Here is a 22,318-nt window from a genome sequence, read left to right on the forward strand (position 1 = left end):
CTGTTCACACAAAAATATACACGGAGAAGAGGCAGACACAGAGATAGTCAAAACTGATGGAAATGGGAACTCCAAAGAAAAATCCCAGCATTTGCTGGAACTCACAGTGGCTGGCACTCCATCGAGTTGTCGAGCCCCATGATTCGACACCAAAATCCCATCCAGACCATGTTTAACTGCCTCCCTGGCATCATCACCTAGAAAAAGCAGGACAACCATCATATAGAAAAGGCTACTTAACAGAAGGCTTGAGTTTAGAGTTAGAGCATTCCAGTCAATAGAAGCCTGACCTCACACATATATGTACCTTGCTCAGAACCTTTAGCATAGAAATACACCCATGGGTTATATCTAGGATAGTAATGATGGTTTGTTTCTGCCAAAGAAAATTAGTGCTTATGACTAATTACAAAATAAAATTACCAATAGACTGCAAATTGACATGCAGTTAAAATTTATTTATTCTCATAAGGAAGTACTCCTGCTTAGTATTTTTATTATTATTATTATTATTAATGAGATCATACATACCATTTAGCATTTACCAAAATTACTCCTCTACAGTTGGGATAGCATAAGAGCATGTATAAGTAGCAAACCCTGTAAGTGTAACAGGTAATGAACAAGTCTATTTCAAAAACATTCTTTAATACAAAGTTACAATTTCAGTAACCAATTTACATTGTTTTATAATTAAATTTATTTCACCCATTGAAATATATAAAAAATGTAGTATTAAAATTATATGCCTCAATCATGTTTCAAATTACGTTACAAAATATATTGAGTTCTGGAAATATACTTTGAAAATAGATTAAAGTTCTCATAAGTTAATTTTCAACCAGCTTTTTATAGTTTATATTTAACCTATTATTTTCAGCATGCTCCAAATAGCAAACCATTTGCTAACCGAATCATGAAAGTAATACTGATTCTCAAATTTAACACTCAAAAATAATTGGTTCAAAGTTGTAGGAAAAGGCAGATTTTGGACACTTAAGCAGATGGATAGGAAACATGGCATATTTATAAATTCAGCAATGGTGAGCAAAGGCTGGGGTGACTAAGAATAATGAAAAACGATTCACCAGACAATTTGTAATTCTGATTGCTCAAAAATTTTGTGGTAAAACATTTCCAAACTGTGTTTCTTGAAATACTAGTTTAAAAATATACCCATTTTTAAATATCATGTTATTATTTTTCTTCTAAAGTTATATGAAAATGTTAAACCCATGTTTCATGGACTGAATGTTTGCATCCTCCCCAAGATCCACATGTTGAAGCCGTAACTGGCCATGTGAGCGTATTTGGAGACGGGATCTTTGGGAAGTACTTAGGATTAGATGAGGTCCTGAGGGTGAGACCCTCGTGGTGGTGTTAGTGCCCTTATCAGAAGATACCAGAGAATATATATGCTCCCTTTCTCTCTCCATACTCACACAGAGAGGTCATGTGAATACACAGTGGAAAGGCAGCCTCTACAACCCAAGGGAAGAGCCTGCACCAGAAACTAACTATGCTAGAATCTTGGATTTTCAGCCTCCAAAAATGTGAGAAAATACACTTCTGCTGTTTAAGCCACCCAATCTGTGGTATTTTGTTATGGCACACAAAAGTTGACCAGGCCATCATGTCATGATGTTGTTGTTCACATTCATCTTTAAGGAACTCTATGACAAGCCCTAAAATGCAATGAAATAGTATGAAAGGTGTTCTGATATATGAATTGCCAGTACTTATCAACAACCTACTTTGTATGTTATCTATTCACCTGTAAGCCTGTGTTGCATTTTGTTATAGACTCAATATATGACTGATGTTCCATATCTATTTCATATTAAGATATAAAACATAATGTTTCTATGATGCTATTTTTGGCCACCTGTTTTAATCCAGCATGCATTCTATCCTGTGTGGGATCTCAATGGAAACTTCTGAGTCACTTGGAGGAAAAAGGCCCTAGATAGTATCAAGATTGAAAGATGACTTTTACCCAGCCCATTGATTGATTCACATTTTACAGTTTAATCTTGCTTCATATTTGGACCATATGTGTTTTATGATACAGCTTTCTCCCCCTGATTATCTAATTGTCTTTCTTTTCTTTTCTTTGTTCTCGATTTATTGTGAGACTTTAGAGTATTCTCAAGTTCTTCAAACCTTTCAATTATTCCATCTGAAGAATTCAAATCATTCATTTTCCCTCTGGAGACACTCCTCATGAATCCTCTAACTTCTCATTCTACACTGCCCTGGTTACTCTCAATACTGACCTTCATCTTATAAGATTTCTCCTATTCTCTCTAGGGTTGACTTTATCATAGTTTAATTTATGACTTCATTTGGTTTATATTCTCATTTGTTCGTAGTACATTCCTTTGTAACTTCATTAAAAAGGCTCCATGGGAGGTAAATTTACAGGACACTTAAATGACTTCTTCTGTGTCTGATAAGTGGCTTAGATGTAATATTCTAGGTTGAAAAATCCTTCACCTTACAACCTTAAAGACATTACTCCATTGCCTTCTAGTACCCATTGTTGTTGACAAGATTGATGCCAACTGACTCCCATTCTTTCATAAGTAAATTGTGCTATGTTTTCCTCTCTTTATACACATTATTTTTCTGAAATTACATAAGGGATGTAATAAGCTATGATTTGTATTTTCAGTGTAATGGCTTATGACTCCAGCATTCAGACTGTGTCTCTGCCTAATAATTTCCTCTCTGCCTCTTTCTTTTATTTTCCCCCCTGAAGCCTCTGTCAGCTGGATATTGGACATTTTAAAGGGACTGCCAGACTCTCTTTCATTTAATCATATTGTTTTTCTTTTTGCTTGTTGTAGCTTTACATTTGAGAATGTCATTTACTCTATTGTTCAAACAATATTTCGTTTTTAATTCCAGAAATCATGTTTTTGATCTTTGGGAGCTCTTTTTTATATTTTGATTTACTTTTTATGGCAGACTCTTCTTATTTAGGTATATTTTCAACTTCTCTGGGTCTATCATTTGGAGTGCATAAGGTTCTTTTTCCTGTTTTATCTCTTTCCCCTTCTCTTCCCTGGATTAATTTTGGTCTTTTACATTTTGTTGTTTCTGATATGCCCCATGATGCTCAATTTTCCACTTATATTTAAGGAAGAAAGACTGTTATAGCTCCCAGGGCAGATGAATTTCCTTCCTTCCAAGTGTTTGCTTGGAGTAGAAATTCTTTCTTGGAGCTCCATGTGGGACTAAACAAGGAATGTTAAGTAACGGTTTATTGGATTGTTTGTTCCTCAGTGTCAGAATGAGGACAACATTGTATCATATTGTAAATGTTATCCACCCATAAATTGTCCAGCCATCTATTCACTTCTTTGGACAGACCAAACTACTTCGCCAAGTTACCCATGTTGCACAAGAGGTGAGGAAGGGAGACCGGATTCCTGGCTGGTGTAATAGCTGCACAAACAGAACTACAATTAATCCCCTTGCTTTCAGCCTCCACTTCTCATCCCCCATCTCTGTCACACTTGCAGACTGGCAGCTGTGGCTTCTCAGACATTCCATTATATAATTTGCCCCTGTCTCCTCTAGGGTTCCCCTTGAGCCTGTCTTGAGGGGCAGTTTTCTTTATATTTTTTCCTGTCAATATGCTCTCATACATTTTGTTTCTCTCATAAATTTTTTGAAGAATCTCTGCTCTTTGTGCCCCTCATCTTCCTTTGCTTTACTGTCATACGTCTTATGTATTTTTGTATTTCTGTACCTTAATTTCAGTGGTGTCTCAGGTTTGATAAGAGGATATGTAAGAGGTACTCAGTCTGTCATTTTGAACCATAAGGCCAATACATTGTCATTTTAAACTGTGCTTGGAAAAATGGTTCCCTTTAGATACAGCCTTAATGCAATGTAAAATGCATTTGACATTGTTAAGGTTTGCTCTGGTTATATGTATGTATGAAACCTAACATCCAAAGTCAAAATACATATATATGTAGTTCCAATGTGTGTTTTGAGAAATTGAATATTATCAATAAACTGATCCTATACAGTATTAAAAAGTGATTAACTGCTTATGCTTATTGGTCAGACCTTCTGGATTTGAATCTCCTATCTGCTGCTTGCTTCCAATGTAAGTGGAGAGTTAGCTTCTCTGAGCATCAGTGTCCTAAACCATAAACTGGGGATAATAATCCATGTAAGATTGGCTTGTGGGTTAAATTAATTGATTGAGGTTTAGAAGGTGCCTGACGCACACTGAGCACTCAGATAAACATTAACTATTATTATTGTTTTCCACTGATGGTGTGGGGAGTATAAAGTAAGATGAGCAGGTGTAGGAAAATTCGTTTGCTGGGTGCTTTCTGCAAGTCCGTTTGAATTTTGTTTATAACATTAAATGTTCATCCTAGTGAAGATTACCTTTATAAAAGCCTTTCACTTGAAGTCAGTGCTACTTAAGTAACAGTTTGTTATCTTCTATCATTTCAAGTGGTTTTCCATGTGCTTCCAGGCAGTGCTGGGAATGTAGGGGGAAATGGCAGAATGGTTTGCTCGAAGATAGGATCATGAATATCTAGGGAAGCCAAGAGTAAGAATAATTCATAGCCAGATATGAGCCCTCTTCACTAGCTGATTATGAAACCTTGTCTGAAGTTTTACATGTTGGAGAGAAATGCTGCTTTAATAGAGGGGTCAAAATGTTCTGACTTAGCAAAATGTTCATGAATTATGAATTAATTTTCATTAAGCATTAAGTATTTACTACTATGGTATTCCAAAATGGTTAATTTGCCAGTTAATATATTAAATGATAAATACAACTGTCAATAAGGAATAGCACTGTTTGCTACCTTATTAATACATATTTAATCTAAAATACCAAAGTGAAATATAAGTACTCAAGATTTATTCTCAAGCCCTTGGAGCCCTTGACCTAAGACAGTGCTATCTTACAGGACTTTAGTAACTAAATCCTAGATATCTGGCAGCAGTTTTGAACACAGTCTGAAACATTGAGTGAATATTCTTTGAGATATTTTGGAAAACATATATATATATATAGGAAAAGAGTTAGTTAGAGAACAATTTCTGAGAAATAAAAAGCCACTGGATGTGAGACAGCCTAATTTAAAAATTTTTTAAATTTAAAAAATCTCTAAAAAGCACTGTGCTTTTGCTCAAAAAGTCATTTGTTAGCATGAGTTCTGGTGAAGACCAAATCGGGCCTCAAATATTTGTTTGGGGTTGGTGTTGAAGTTTTCCAAGGGCAGCATTTAACTCTACAGTAAAATATTGCATCTTGCATTCCAATTTGCATTCATTAAAATACAATTCTTAAAATGGTGGTAAGGGGGGCATGTTTCATTGAGGTCTTTCCAGTTTCTCAGGAGTTCATGTTCCTGAAGATCTGTGAAAGAGTGACAACTAGATTTCCCAGAACTTGCCCTGGCCCTTGCCCCTCCTCCATCTCCAGACTGAGCATATGCGCTACATGATGGCTGTTGTCATAGAATGATTCTTGTTGGTTAAATAAATGGAACAAATAGTTACCAAAAAAACTGGACAGTGTAAACTGCACATGGATAAATAAGTTACTTCATTTCAAATGCCAGATGCCCCATCTCTCTTTCTCTTGCTTTTGAGTTCTCTCCAACTATATAGACGTGTATAGTTTTCACTGAGGGTTTTATTCAATAAACATTTGGGCTATCTGCTATGTGCAAAACATTATGAAAATCTGTAGAAACAAGTCACATGACCGATATGGATGAGAAGAAAAGAGAGGCAATGGTGGTGGTTCTAGGTAAGATGGCCACAGAATGAAGTTTCAGAAACCAAAGTATTTTTCAACTTGACACATGATGGCAAACTCTAATTAAATAGATTTTTATCATATCCAGAGGACAAAGTCGTGGAAGATGATATATATTGGGAATCTCCATTGAAAAGTCGGTTGAGTTATTAAATAACCTCATTCTTATATTTGTTCCCTATTTAACTTAGACAAATATGGGACTATACTACCATTTGATTCTTCCTTGGTGATTGAAGCCAGTTGCCTGGGGCCACCTCTGGGATGAGAGTAGTTTAAATACTTGAAACTATATTAATTGTCTAATTCAAGTACACCTGCTAAGTTCCCTCAGCTACTCACAATCATGCCTTGCCTAGGCAACAAGTGTTTCTTAAATGTCCTCCCTGACCACCATTTTGCCACCTCCATCCATTAGGCCTATTATAAAATGCATGATTTTTTTTAAATGCTAATCTCATGAGGTTGTTTCCCTGATCAAGATCCTTAATGATTCTCAAACATCTTATAGTCTACTTCTCTACTATGACTTATATACTTTATAAATTGTTACTCATAAATGCTTTATTCTGCCACATTTTCAGTCTGAAAAGAGTCTCTTGAGCCGATATCATAGCAAAACTCAAGCATCATCTTTCATTCTGTAAGTGAAGCCTTCCTAATGCACTCATAAGGGCCCATGCCTGATTTTAAGTCCCATCTATACATTGCATAGACTCTTATCTCAGCGCCTGTAACATCTTATTGCACCCAAATTCTTGTTTGTATGTCTGTCTCCTCTAAGAACAGGCTCTCCTTTTTAGCCAAAGATGTCAAATTCCTATCGTTATTTTTTCAAATTTAAGCACATGGTAAATAAAATAAATGATTACAAAGTGAACGACTGAGTGAGCAAACAAGAGAACAGATGAATGAATGAGTGAGTCAGAACCTTCAGGTTCACGTTCTTTAGTACCTACCTGTGAAATACACAGAAAGTAGCACTAACAATCATGAATAACCATGTAGGTGTGAGCAAGGTAAGTGAAATTTCAACTTGCTTAAAGGCTTCTGTAATGCCAGGATATACTCACTAAAGTATAATCCACAGAAATTTTGAATTAGGACAATGATCAACAGGATAGAGTGTAACAATATTTTTTAAAAGCACAGATTAAGATAGATCTGGACTTAAACAAACATATCTCCACTACTTTAAAGCTTTGCTGGGCCCATTCTGTTACTTTTATTCACATCATTTCTGTGTACTTAAGATTAAGTAGATAAGGCCAGGGGCATATCTATAGTTTTATAGGTAGGGACCAGGTGACTCACACATATTCAAGTAAAATTTATGAAAAAGTTTTTATTCTAAGTCATTGTTAACAGTGAGATGAGTTAATAGAATCTCTCACCCCAGATGCACTTACTTAAACATTCCCATTTAAAATAATGTTTTTGGCAGTTATCTATAAAACCAGCTTGAAAAAAATGTTTTCAAAGGCAAGAAAACATTTTTGTGGGTGAACACATTTACACTCCAAATTATTATAGACATTGGTATCTTCCTGTGGGATCTGACTACATGTTGAGAGCTAGGAAGTCGTTAAGTTCCTTAATATCCACCTCATTTGAGGATTTTAATGTTCTAGTCAACCATTCTTTACAGGGAGGTGATGTGGGATTCACCACACTGAAAATTCAGTCTTGTCATTGGTACTTGCAAGGAACAGGAGAAAAATAGAAAAGCCTCTTAAAATGGGTCTGGCTGTCTTAATATCACTGTTGGGGGTTCTTGGGCTGAAGGCTGCAGCTCGAAACCTCAAAACTTCTACCTAGATCTTGCCAAGCTCCATGATTCAGTGACAGCTCCAAAATAAGACCAACAGCATCCCAATACTTTTTAAAAAGGTAATTTCTTACCTCATGAAAGCCCAGCTCTTCTTCAGTATATTACCCAAGAATGAAAAAATACTTACTCCCTACCATCAAAAGGGAGAATTGAGAGACAGAATGTCTCCTTAGAGTTCCATGTTAATTTTCCCTTAAAAATATCATGATCTAGCCACAAAGGATCATAAAATCAGTGTGAACTCAAGTGGAGATATAAACAAACCTCTCAAAATGCCTTTTGCTACAATTGGTAGTGATGTCAGTCCCCTCAGCCACTTGACGTCCTCCCAGCTGATCGATGGGTCTATTTCTTTGGCCACATATGCAGCAAGTCCACTGGTATCTCCATAATTTTTCTTAGGAGAAAATGCTAAATTACTGGTTTCAAAATTTTTCATTCTGAAATAAAGACATACATAAAGTGAAAAACTTCCTAAAGTTAGAGGTACCTTTACAATGGTTCATTCAATGAAAAAAGGAAAGTTACCCTTTTCATATCAATTAGATGTTCATTCCTCAACTATCATTCTTCAACCACTTGGCTGCGTGCATATTTTCCGTGTTTTGATGTAGAATTCTAGGCTAAATGTGACAATCTAGTGGACTTAATTGATCATTTAAAGTTTATTTTACATCTTAGGCTGTGTTTATGTCAGTAAATCAGTTTCAAGGAAATCAGGTCTCAGTTGAATCCTGGCAGTTGCATTTGACTTCAGGAAACCTTCCAATATCCTCTTGGAAAATTCTAGAGGGGAGTGGAGCAGTAGTAATATGTGTTAATACCTTCTGCCTTTTGCCACTGTAGACCTGTTTGCTACCCTACTATTGTGGTTGGGGTTGGGGTGGGCATGGGGAGAAGAGGCAAGCATTTCCCAAAAGATGAGTTGTCCACTCTGTCTTTTCCTCCTCTATTTAGTTATTTTCTCTTTGCCTGTAGTGTGATGTCTAATTTTATATATCGAGATGATTGGATAAGGGATGCTTAGAAAGCTGGTAAAACATTATTTCTAGGTGTGTCTCAGAGGATATTTCTAGATGAGATTAGCATTCACAACAGTAGACTGAGTTAAGGTGATAGCCCTCATCATTATGGATGGTATTGTCAAATTTGTTTAGGTTCCAAATCAAATAAAAAGGTGGATGAAGTACAAATTTGTTCTCTCTGTTTGAGCTGGGATGTCCATCATCTGCTGCCTTTGGACATTGGAGCTACTGGTTATCAAGCCTTCAGATCTGGAGCAGGATTTACATTATGGGTTCCCCAGTTATTAGGCCTTCAAACTCAGACTGATTCACATCATTAGATCCCCTGGGTCTCAAGCCTTCTGGTTTGGACTGGACCTACCAGGGTCTCCAACTTGTACACAGCAGGCTGTGGGACTTCTCAGCCTCCATAATTATGTGAAACAATCCCTCATAATGAATCTCTCTCTCTCTTTAGGAGAGCCTGAACCACCACCAGCATGGCAGACTTGAAGTGTCACAGATGGTGGTGTATAAATACCCCAGCTCCCTCAACCCTAGGCAGATTAACTCTGAGATATGTTCTATATGATCTTCCAGAATGTACCATCAGGATTAAGCTTCAGTTGTCCCCAGCTGTACCTGTTGATAACATGCCCACTGTTCACACCTTGCCTCCCTTGCATCGCCTCCCACTCGTTTCCCTTGGTCTTCCAAAGGAACTACTTGCACTAAAACCACTGGCTCACTGTGTGCTCCTAGGGGAACAGACACAGCTCCTCTGAAATGTTGCCTTCCTCTGTGTCTAATTTTGTTAACCAAGCTTAGACCAGCATTTCTCTAGCGAATCTGTAAGACCTCTACTGGCTCACTCTGCACCCAAAGTCTTTTCTCTTGGTCTAATATCCTGATATCCTGACTAGATTTTGGCAGTTGCCCAAATTAGGGACAGTCTTTTCTGCCTGCACCTCTGGTCACTAGCTGCACCTCTGGCCATCTGAATATACAACAGCACCAGCCATGTGACTTAGCTGCTTACAGACCCAAAGCCAAGTACAAACTTCATTTCTCTGAAAGTCTGAGTGATGACAATGATCTGGATTCACCTTGTTCTTCTGCACTTTATAAATTACCCTGCAAGGCAATCTCCTCTCTGGATAAAAGCACAGCTGTATATTGATCTCTAGCTGGGTCACAGCTCTGTCTCCCTTTCCACTAGCTCTCCCACTGAACATAGAAAAGATCTTGGAACCATGACTATAATGATTTTTATATAAACCTAGAAGTACATAGGCACTCTATTTTAAAATTATTTTTTAAAAGAAACATAAGACTTTTTAATTGCTAAAATAGCTATTAAAATAGCTGGCACATATTATCATAAGGGTATGAATATTTACATTCCATGCAGCTTTATTCAAGCCATTGGCAATGTGTTCTCAATAAGGATTGAACAGTTAGTCCCACAGTTTCATTGACTCAGGTGGTCATTAAAGATCACAGAAAATTCCAATTTCATGAGAGACATACTGATACCCATCTATTTATTGAGCTGTGGTCCAGATTTTAGCTGAAATAATTAAGCATTTCTAGGGTTGTGCATTTTATCATCGAGTTTAGTCTTCTGTGGTCATCCTAATTTGAATTAAGCTTACCCTCTGGTCAATAAACACATCCACATTATGGAGGCCTATTCCATTACTTAGAAATGATATTAAGTGATATTAAATTGCAAACTTTTAAATAATATTGTTAATAAGAAAAAGGTCCGGTCTGTCTATTCCACAGCAAGACCAGGGGGAAAAAAAAGAAAAACATCTGTACTTGTATATACCCTGCATAGCACCCCACCCCCATCCCAAACAAGCTACAGTGTTTCAGCAGGGGTGGGGTGAAAGGGTGAAATGGATAGGAAAAAACAGAAACATGGATAAAATTATATAAATAACTGTTGTTATTCTTGGAAGGTGAAATGCAGATCAACACTTGAATGAATGTTGCCTTACAGAAATTTCAGTGCACAATGAAGCCTTGTTGTTACTCTAAAACGTTGTTCAAAGCCAGAAGCCAAGAAAAAGTTTTCAGATATCTTGACAGAGATCCACAATGGAGTGTTTTACCAATGGCTCCGAAGGAAACCTCCATGAATGCTATTTTTATTCGAATTATGACATATACAGAAAAAACACTTGAAGTGGCTTCTGATAACCGAACTATTCCATTTCATAAGGAAGGAAAAGAGCAACATCAAAATAATAACATGATTACCTAGGACTTAATTCTCTGACTTCCAATCTGTTTTATGACCCAAAGGCAAGGTATAAAATTTCTTCTTTGTAAGAGACTCACTGTGCCTTGAATATATTTTTAAATCTAATATAGAAATTTTTTTAGCTTTTAGAAAGTTAATATTATGAGAATAGCAACAATTACTAAAGAAAGTTAAACATTATTAAACAACCAATAGAAACACTAATAGTAACAAACATCATGAGAAACAAACATCATGAGAAATATATATTATTTGTTATAAGTACGGATAATGTGATATTAAAGATAAAGTTATATATCTCCATAGTGGAAAACAAAACATAAAATAACCAGTAGGGCACATGATATCAACAAAATATGAGAGGAATAGATTCATAATACATATAGGAATTGGTGCATGGGCCACAAGCCTTTAATTCTGTGGTTAGGAAAACATAGCCCTGCTAATTTCTTCCACAATTAGAATGAATATTCAGTGCACAGATTTTAAGTTTGAGCTCACACCATTATTCAATTTACTAGTCATGTTTAACTGCGTAAATTTCATCTGATCTAGTAAATTTTTATTGATTGATTCAACATTACTTATTGAGTACCTACCATGTGCCAGTGTTTTAGATGTTCAGGATATACCAGTAAGTAAAAGAATCAAAAATACATTGCTACCTAGGGTTGACATTCTAGCTAGGGGAAACAGAAAATAAACAAAAAGTGTGATCAAGAGGTAAATTATGCAGCATGTTAGCACATAAGTACCATACAAAATAAAGAAAACAGTGAGCAGAATAAAAGGGATGGGAGCTGGTAGAGGCTTAACTTGAAAGTGTAAATATGGTCGTCAGTCTTGGCCTCACCGAGAAGCTACCTTGAAAGGAAATGAGCAGAGCAATATTATTTCATTTGTTTCCTGTTGCTTCTATAACAAATGACCACAAACTTAAAGGCTTTAAACTAACAGAAATTTATCATACTGAAGTTCTAGAGGTCACAAGTCCAGAATGTATCTCACTAGACTAAACTCACTGTCAATAGGGCTGTGTTCCTTCCAGAAGCTCTCGGGGGAAATCCATTCCCTTGCCTTTTCCAGCTTTTAGAGACTCCCTCCATTCCTTGACTCCTGAAGATATCCTTCCAATTTCTACCATCACATCTTCTCTAAGCCTGACACTCCTATTTCTCTCCTATAGGGACCCTTTTAATGACATTAAAGTTACTGGGATCAGCCAGGATAATCTTCCATCTCAAGGTTCTTAGCTTAATCCAATCTGTGAAATCCCTTTTGCCATGTGAAGTAACATATTCACAGGTTCAAGGGATTAGAATGTGGACATTTTGGGGAGGTCATTATTCTATTTAATATGGTTATACTGTGAATGTTTTCATAACCAAGAAATTTACAGGCTATTGGGCCATGTACTTCACAAATATCTCTCTCTTGCCCCTGCCCCAACCCAAGGCTCTCCACACATACTGTGTTCCTATTCTGATCTCTACTGTCAATTTTTATTCTGGTGGCCCAACATAAAGACGTGTAGATCCCTCCTTGATGTCAAAACATAAAAGAAGTGAAGAAATTAGTTCTACATTGATTTGGGGAAAGAATGTTATAGGCAGGGGAAAGAGTCAATTCTGAGGCTCTCAGGTGGAAGCGTGCCTGGCATGTTGAAATTAGGGAAGCCGGGGCAGCTGGGAGGAGTGAATGAAGAGACGGGTGCAGATGATGGGGTCAGAGAAGTAAAGGGGACCTGCTCATAAGGGGGCCTCGCAGACTAGTTTTTTCAATGAGAGACCTGGGAAGATAATGGCAGTCTGATCTTTTTGTGTGTGATCTGCCCTGGCTATTATGAGCCCATGTTTCAAGGCAGCAAATCACTAAAAGAGTAGATATCGTGATTAAACTTGATTTTAGTCAGTGACGGGAAGTTTCTTTTCCTCTCTTTCAACTGCCCTGGTGCTGCACTGAGAGAGAAATCTTCACACAGAGCAAATGAACCATCTCCATAGGGTTCAGAGAAAGAAAAAGACCCCTGTCTCAAAGCCTCACAAATACTCTGGCAAACTAGCTTCATTCCTTACTGCTTCTCAGAGCAGATGAGAATTCTCCTTACTCCTGCTCAGTTTCTGGAACCTCTGTGCCATTACAACTCACACACACACACGTGTTTTGTGTATAGACTGAGCAGAGACTACCAAACTCCTGAACTCTGGCTGGTCACAGGTGCCAGGGGCCGGGACCCTGCCCCCCACCCAGGCAGAGGAAGCAGCCAGGGCAGGAAGGAGCCGCTGCCTTACAGACTCATTCTCCTCTGGATTTCCTGCCTCCCTCGCCTGCCAAACCTCACTTCTGAAAATCCCCGCTTCACCTTCTATGAGTCAGGTCAGCTGCGGAAAAAAACCTGATTTCATATCAGGCGGTAACAGATGCGTATTTGGTTGTACGCGGCCCGGAGCGGAAGCCTGGGCCTCCCGTTCGTGTGCCCTGCCTGCGACTGCTGCCCGTGGGCTGCTTTGGAGCTGACGGAGGGCACTGGCCCGTCCCGGAGTCACAGCGACAGGCAGGGCCAGCGTGCGTGCGCTCTGGGGGCCGCGGCCCGGCTGCAGGGTGTGTCCTGTGTTCCCCCATCACCTGGATGTGTTGCTCATTATTTGTCAGACGGGAGATGTGACACGCTGGGGAGCTGTGGCCACTGCTGGGAACATCGGCAGCTGAAAAGGGCCTTTGTCTCGTGGTCCTTCGCGTCACCTGGGCAGGAGCCCGGGAGCAAAAGGGGGAAAAAGCAAATTGCCCTTCCGGCTCCTGAGTAGCGCCGGCACCAGGGGAGCAAGCGGTACCCGCCCGAACTGTGTCATCTCCGCACCTAAGGCGAAACACGTTGTCATCCAGAGCAAGGAAGCACTTCCTAAGCTGCAACCCCCGTCCTGTATTATTTATTATGATTGTGGGTAGTTGTAGTATTAAGGAGGAGGAAAAGGAATAGCAAGCTCCTTTCCAAATGGCCAAAAGGAAGTGTGAGGAGGGTTTCCTATCAGAAGCCTAAAGAGTGGGAAACTATTTTAGCAAGTCTAAAAAATAAGAAAACCAAAATAGAGAAATAATAAGAACACAGATTTCATATTAAGGAAATTGGAAGCCATCTATTTTCAGATCAGCTTGGCAAGAAGGAGAAATATGTCAGGGACTTTTGTTTTTGTTTTTGCTCATACAAGGTGTTTGGGTAACCGTGTCTGGGATAGAGGCTTATGGACAGCTCTGTCAGGGAGAGCATTTGTCTTCTTGTCATTGGGCCACTGAAGGTACCACATACAGAAATAATACCCTAAACCTGTCTGGAAGTATCAAGGATATCATCACACAGCTAATTTAATGGTTCAACATTAAGATTTATGCTCAAAAGTTGATACTCAAATGGGTATGTGCACAGCAGAGCAATACGACAGTTTTGTGACACTTTTACGAGACTGTATGTGGACTTCTGCGGTGGGTGGCATACATCCCACCCTATAATATATATGTAATTCCTGACTTCCAACAATCCTCCTGTCCTTCTGTGGCATGCTGGTTTGATTTGAATCTTTTAGATTTTGGATCTTGTGGAAAGGTTAACTCTATATACGGACAGAATAAGCAATGGCACATGTGAAATGAGGTCTGGGGTCCAAGGAAGGCATCCCTCACCATTCACATACTCTGATGAATGCTCTGAAATCACACTATCAAAATGTCTTCCATTTAAACTAAGATTCTGATGCCTGTTCAAGCAGTTTAAGCCCTGAAGGCTCTCAGTCACACACTGGTATGAAAAACCTAAGAGCAGATTTTGGTGGGAACCAGGAGAAGGAAAACACAAAGGGGAAAAGAGGCCAGTAGCTCTGGGAGATTGGGGTCTTCCTTGGTCAACTCCAGGAGTTCCTAGCTTTGACAGAAGTGGATTCAAATCTGAAAGTGTTATGGGGAAAAGGACAATTCCCTGGTAATGGACAGGCTGAATGACCTGATAAACCATCATAGGTCACTTTTAGATCTCTAGATATATTGTTTGGATTGAGCTGAGTGTGTCAGTGAATCAGTGAATGAATTAATGAGTCTTGATCCATGGAGGAACCACACTGAAAGAGGAACATTGCTGAAGGAAGCAGCAGATGAGGGAATCAAACACGTGGGGTTTTAGTCTCCATTCTTTCAGATTTCTTCAATCTTCCTAGCTACAGTTGTTCCAAACACAATTAAAAATAAAATTTAAAGGTGGCTCTTTGATTTCAACAAAGAAAATGGGTATTGGTATAATAATAACCAACAGTATCTTCTATCTATATGGCAGTTAATACTATCCATGGTGCTAATGCACTTGGTGCATCAATTTCTCTGACTTCTACAAGTGTATCAACAATTCTCTCTGTCTCATAGCTTGAGAACATGACACCCACAAAAGGGGTGTGATTTGCTGGAGGCCACGTGGCTATCTGGCAGTGATACTATCTCTAGATAGTATCCCAGGCTTTATCATCCCTAGACAGATCCCCATCAAACATACTTTGGGACCAACATTTGTGAAGACCTAATTCCCCAGGGCACCCACTTGGAAACTGGAGAAAAACTGTTGGGGCTGGTATGTGACAAGAGCAAAGAGGACTAGAAAAGCAACTTTGAGCCCAGGTAATCGGAGACCCATGGTTACCTGAGATGAGGAGGCAGCTTGAATCTGTTACGCACATCATCGAAGCGGTGGCCAAGGTAGGGGGTGTCCGCTGTCAGGAATATGGCCTTGTAGCCCATTCGCTCAGCCCGACGCACTAGCTGCTTGGTGACCTCACGGTCCTTGTAGATGTACAGCTGCAGCCAGCGGAGTGCTTCAGGAGCAGCCTCTGCCACTTCTTCAATTGAGGAGGTGGCCCAGGTACTCAGCATCATGCCTGTTCCCAGGGATCTGCAGGCTGAGGGAGAAAAGAGAAAAATCAAGGCAAGCCTGGAATATTCATTACTCCAAATCCTCCTGGTTTTAGTTCAAGTGGTAAAGACATCCATTTAGTGCAAGGGCATTTTGGTAATAAGAAGCTAAATCTTTAAAAGTTAGAAATATGCATTCCTTCCCAACTTTTGTGAATTAATCTTGAAGACAAAAATGAGTCAAACAGCCAAAGATGTACTCTGTGTAAGGATGAAAAACTTGGGAACAACCTGAATCTCCAACCTTAGGGGACTGGATAAACTGCAGTAATATTTTTGGGATTATTAATTTTATGTGTCAAATTACCTAGGTGATGGTCCCCAGATGTTATTCAGATGCCTGGATGTTGCTGTGAAGATATATCTTAGGGAAGATTAGCATTTTAATTAGTAGATTCTGAGTAAAGAAGGTGACTTTCCATAATGTGAATGGGTCTCATCTAATCAGTTGAAGGCCTTAAAGAAAAAGACTCAGCTTCCCTGAGGAAGGGATTCCTTCAGCAGGCTGCGTTCAGACTCAAACAGCAACATCTACTCTTCCCTGGGTCTCCAACCTGCCAGCTTACCCTGCCGATTCTGTACTTGCCAGTCTCCATGACTTCATGAGCCAATTCCTTAAATCACCTCCCCCTCCCCTTCCTCAATATAAAAACATAAATATGTGTATTTATTCTGTTCTATCACAGTTATAAAAGAATAATACTAACAGACATAAAACTGTTTGCAAGATACATTGAAAACAAGTCTACAAAATGACATGTGTAACATGATCCCATATTTGTACAAATGTGATTATTGATATACGAACCTAAAACTAATGAAAGAAATTCTGCAAAGTATTGTCCAACAAACCACATTTTAAAAGTAATAACACATGAACATCTGAACCACTGTCTGATTTTCATTAAAATTTTTAAGTATGGAAAATAGCTCCAGGTCATCCATCACTATTTGGAAGGAAGGCAAGGGACATTGATTGCTTGCGTCAGAATCCCCTAACTATCAATTTACTATAAAGAAAATATGTCCTGAAGAGGCTGTGACCTAACTAAGGCCACACAGAGGGAGCAGCTGAGTGAGATGAGAATGCAGCATGTCTGACCACTCCCCCAGGGCAATGATATTTCTAGAACTCCCAGATGCCCCAAGGACTCCACTGGTATCAAGCATAGATAAGCACATTCCCCCTAGTCCGTCAGGCCATGACACCCAAGGGAGCAGTTCTGCCATGTCCCTGAAGAATGTCACCATGCCAACAACTCTAGGAAGACCTAGAAACTTGCAACCAGTGGGTAATCCTTAAAAAGATCTTGAATTCATAAGAAACACCTACAGACACTCCACACAGTTTGTTAAAATGCTACAAACTGATGCACCAATAACATATACCTCACCTAAACTATCAACCTCACTGACGTGTCAGCCTTCACAAACATTTTACCCCTTTCCCTTAAGTAGGTATGCCCAGAGACAAGCAAGGTCAGTCCATGCCACCTATATCTGGAGTCTGCCAGTTCTAATACTAATGGCTTCTGATGTTATTGGTACACAATGTTTATTTTCTAATGATTAAATCCCATGAGGCTGAATTTTTGGATTAGGGCCTCCCAAATTCTAAGTTACCATTTTATCCAGTTGTAGGCATCAATAAATATTTGGTATTTTAATGAATTTATTCCAAGAGTCTCCTGAATGCAGGGACTTTCAGAGTCTATATTGACATTTTATGAGTTGAGGCTAAGATATTATTCCCAGGGGAGACAGGAGCAAAACATAGGCAGCTCCACGCTCTTTGAACATATATTACTGACCACTGTGATCCTATTCACCTGTGATTATTTGCTGTGATAAAGGAACATTATTGTTGAGTTATATCTATTGTTTCAACAGTATTATGTTAGAATGAGATAAGGGAGCCTGAGCTTTTGCAAGAACCACTCAGACAATCACAAATTAGCCTGGTCCTACTGAGGACATATTTTTGGTTAAATTGGTACACACCAGTATGAAAATTCTGCTTGCTAAAATATTGAGAGATTCTTCCATCCCAATTGGTAAATAACCATGGCTCTGAAGTAAATGATGCTCCCCTTCCTGAGTCCCTTCAAAATGCCATCACTCCCTTCTCTCTCCGAAGAACCCCTGGACACCTCCACACACACATAGAGTCTGACAATTTAAAGTCAGGCTTGGCTAAGCTGGGGGCATGCAGAGACTAGAGACCAGCATCTGAGTATCTCTTCTAACTGGCCAAAGTCCTTCGCTGTATGTGTTGCTCAATATCTCATATCATCTTTGCCTGAGAGATAAAGCTACACACTTGTAGCTCGCATCACTCTTTAGGGGACAAAAATTACAAGCTTTTACATTTTATAAATACCCTGGCATAGTCAGACTTCATTCAGAGATTCTAATTAGAGTTATCCTAGTCTAGCACTTGAAAGCACAAATGTATTTTGGAATCCACTTTCTCTCCCTATTCATTTTCCACAATGAAACTCCAACCTTCTGCTCCCAAAAGCAGCAACTGTCAGATTTCATTCTACAAAGGACAGGAATCAGCTTGCAAGGAGCCCTGTTCCTAACTTGTGGTACAATAACAAGACTCCAATATGTGTTGTATTTTTGCAACTTCTGGCAAAAACCCTGAGGTGATACTACTAAAAAGGCAAGACTTGGTTCTTGCCCATGACCAAGGTCCCTCTTGTTGATCCATATCTAAAAGTTTTAGCCTTCATAGTAGCAGCATATCCAAGAGACAACATATCCAGGAAGGTACAGTAGCAGGTAAACACGATTCCATAAGACATCCCAGGATTCTGTTTCTTTGCTTCCACTCACTCCATTTTTACCCCTAAAATACATCTTCAAGGATACTCACCTAGACTTTCATGCTGTAGATATATTCAGACTTTGTTTATATTTCTTTCTTTCTCTCCTTTATTTAGAGGAAACACTAATACATTATGCCCTTGCTATAGGAAAAACGCTTATGAGAGACACACACACATGAATCACTAAAAAAAACCCTAACAGGACTTGGGTATTGAAACATGAAAGATAAAGCCTATAAATGACCTAGGTAATAACATCTGCCTTACAGAAAGACAGCAGGATAAATGCACTGAGAGTCAGATGTCTTGGTCTACAGTCCCCACCTTGCCATCCAGGATGCACATTTCATTTGCAAAATATCTTCAACCATGGCTGTTGCCCTGTCCACTCAGTTACTGGATAGTCCAACGAGCTGTTTGTGAACATTTTCTGTATAAACTCTGAAGCCATGCAATTGTAAAGGGTTAAGTAAGAGAATGCTTAATACTATTGGCGGGGATGGGGGAGTGGGAGAGAAAGTCCTAGATAGCTTTTTAAGTGTTCAAAATTTTACCAAGGACCTGGATTTCTTATCACTATTCATAATCTTCTTGACACCCTGCTTTCCTCTGCAATGATGTAAATACACAAAATACCCATTCTTCTTTGAAAATGGAGTGTTAAATGCTCACCACCTTAAGCAAGAAAGCTCTTAAGAGAGAGAGGAATCTTCTTTAGGCCAAGGAATTCTGTACTAGGACTGATACAGGGAGAGGATATTAAAGGAGTTAATTCCTACATTCCCAGGATGTACCTCCTTTTGGAAACACAAGAAGACAATAGCAAATAATCCAAGATGTGTAATAGGAACATGCCTTCCCCACCCCCTCCCCTCCCCCTGATCTGTCTACAGGTAAAGAAGTCCATGGTAGGAACTGCAGAGTAGATCTAATTTTAAAGAAGAAATTTGCAGAAGAAAACTTTTAAAATCCTTACTACATATTTGTTTCTCTAGTCTTTTGTCATGCAAATGTATGTATAATAATATGGAAATAAATGAGCTTAATATAATACTTCACTATCACCTATAACCCCTCCATTCCACCCCAAAATGAGCTATGGGCTAATAGAAAATACTGCATTCTGTTTTAACAAAATAAATTATCCTCACACCTACCCATAGTAAATTTTCTTACTGGTTAAATCACTTGCCCTAGGGTGGGAATACACTACAAGGGTCTGCAATAAACTGGCAGAGGACTGGGCATAGTTCTGCCTCCCAGGTAACAATTCAGTCAGCATTAACACAATTTTCTACAATATGGAACCTATAATCACCTACTGACCTTTACATCAACTCATATTAGATAGGAATGCCACCACCTCTGGGGTTGATGCAAATCCTAAACTCCAATGTACTGTGTTTTAATTGGGCTAGAACAGGTAAATAGCTTTGTAAAACAGCCTGTACTGGCAGAATCCTTCCCACGGCTAAGAAATACAATTGTACTTCTAGATTTTGGTAGGGTTTCACTTTATATCAAGCCTTAATGGAAACGTTTATATCTGATCCAGGCAATCTAGATGTGGAGGACAGAAGAGAGGAAACCTATCATGGACTTAAATTTTAGGGGACACTAAATCTGCTGGTCCCAGTTGTTTAATTGTATACGTCTCTCTCATTCCTTTAGAATCCGCTTCTTCCTGCTTATTTCAGGAAGCATCCTGGTATCAGCTCTCAGATCTTAGAGGGTCATCAGATGGGAATGATATTCGTGCCATATCTAACACTCTTTCATCTTTGAGGATTTAAACTATGTCTTTGGCCGAGAACCACCAGGAGCTTTTATTCCGGCTCTGTCCGGTGTTTCACAAGCTGTGATGTGCATAGGAATCATGTGGGGATGTTGATAAAATTTAGATTCTGATTCAGTAGGTCTGGGGTAGGGCCTGAGATTCTGCATTTCTAACCTGTCCTGAGTGGCAATGACTATACTTTGAGAACAATAAGGTGGATATTTTCTTTCGCAAGGACTCACCCAAGTTAAGTAGATATGTCTGATGGCCTAAGGAAAGGTAGGAATGTATAGAAAATGGGAGGGAGAAACATGGTGGTAGAGTACATAGCGGCTCGCTTATGGCTTGCCAATTGCTCATAATGAATCTGTCTTTCCCCTCCCTTGGTGTCCTTCTGGAGAGGGACACTACACATTTTCTTATGCATTCATCTCTTACTAGTTTTAAAGTCAGGGAATGAAACTGCATTACAGTAATAGCCCCTCAGCACACTTAAACATTGTTAGATCTATTTCATAGCCTTGCATATCCAGGATTTGCCCAGCTTCCTAGATTTCAGATTCAAAGGGAAAAAAAATCATAAATTAATTAATTAATTAAATGGTAAAAGATAAGAAGAGAAAGAGGTTACTTAAAGCTAAGAAGGTACAGCTTATCAATTATGAAATAGCTTCTGCATGTTTAATGTCAGGTCGAACCATCGTACACATAACAAATAACATGCCGAATCGTCAAATAAAACTAAAGTTCATCATGCTGGGCTTGACAAGGAAGGGAATTATCACACGTCTGAGAATGGTGTTCATTCAAAGCCATTACACAGCAACAGCCACAGAGGAAAATACAAACTATTAGTTATCAGTGGGAGTAAATGTCTATTATTTGGACACTGATTCATGTGGGACAAATCATATACCCAGATTAGGGCTGAACAATTAAGCAATGTGCTCCTTTGGGTACAAATTATTTCTTTGAAAATGGCTCTCCTTTATGGGAAAGGTGAGTTAAGTTTCCAAAATTACGTGTCTAAAGGAAAAGGGATAACATGATGAAAGGGCCTAACATTTATTTTAGGTACATTTGATTAAAGAGCTTCTGCAAAACTTAGTCACCAAAACAGCTGCACTGAAAATTCTGTTGAGAAAACGCATTCTGTCCCCTGCACAGGAAGCCATTCTGTAATGCGGAAAATATGCGATGACAAAGTACCGAGCCATGGTGTGATTCTGAACTTAGGGTGACATGCTGAAGTGCCTGCATATACGTCCACCCCAACATTCCCTGAGCATGTCAGCCTTTCTTCACGCGGAAACCCCATCACTATACTCATTCGTTAAAGACACAAACAACATTATTGTCTGACTGTCTAAAATTACTATTGTGATCACTCAGAAGAATAATGTTCTGAAATCAGTAATCTAAGAGAAGAACAAAACCTCCACTACAATTATGTGTGAAATACTTAGAAGTGGCCAAACAAATCTTAACGATTCTAGGGGATATAACCAATTTAAACACTGCCAAGAGAGGACAGGGAACCAGATTTCATCTTTCTAGTGCTCCAGTGATGGTCTGTTGTCTGAATTTGGAGCATATAATCTTGAGTGATCACACTGTCACTATACCTCCAGAACTCTTTTTTACTGTATGGAAATATTTTCATGGCACAGTTAGTTGCAATGACATCTTAGCTCTCCCTTCCTTGCTTCAATTTCACCTCTGGTCTCTGGGACAGAACTCTGCAATAGACTGTAACATTAGCTTTACTGTAATGATTCCCAGGGTATTAGTCTGTCACTTTATTGAGCAGTCAGGTCCTGATGTAACTGGCATATCACAAGGAAATCACA

The 22,318-nt window shown here is 39.0% G+C and overlaps 1 protein-coding gene across 1 annotated transcript in view; it reads right to left on the reverse strand.

Moving 5' to 3' along the window:
- HAO1 (hydroxyacid oxidase 1) overlaps positions 1-22,318 on the reverse strand; it is a 47,092-nt gene that overhangs the window by 9,879 nt on the left and 14,895 nt on the right. The window contains exons 3-5 of the mRNA XM_017648142.3: positions 15,589-15,844; positions 7,902-8,077; positions 106-197 (exon numbers count right to left, since the gene is read on the reverse strand). Of these exons, the coding sequence (XP_017503631.1) occupies positions 106-197; positions 7,902-8,077; positions 15,589-15,844 (524 nt within the window). The remainder of the gene's footprint in view (positions 1-105; positions 198-7,901; positions 8,078-15,588; positions 15,845-22,318) is intronic.

The sequence above is a fragment of the Manis javanica genome, chromosome 5 (assembly GCF_040802235.1).
Source record: "Manis javanica isolate MJ-LG chromosome 5, MJ_LKY, whole genome shotgun sequence".
Classification (NCBI taxonomy): Eukaryota; Metazoa; Chordata; class Mammalia; order Pholidota; family Manidae; genus Manis; species Manis javanica.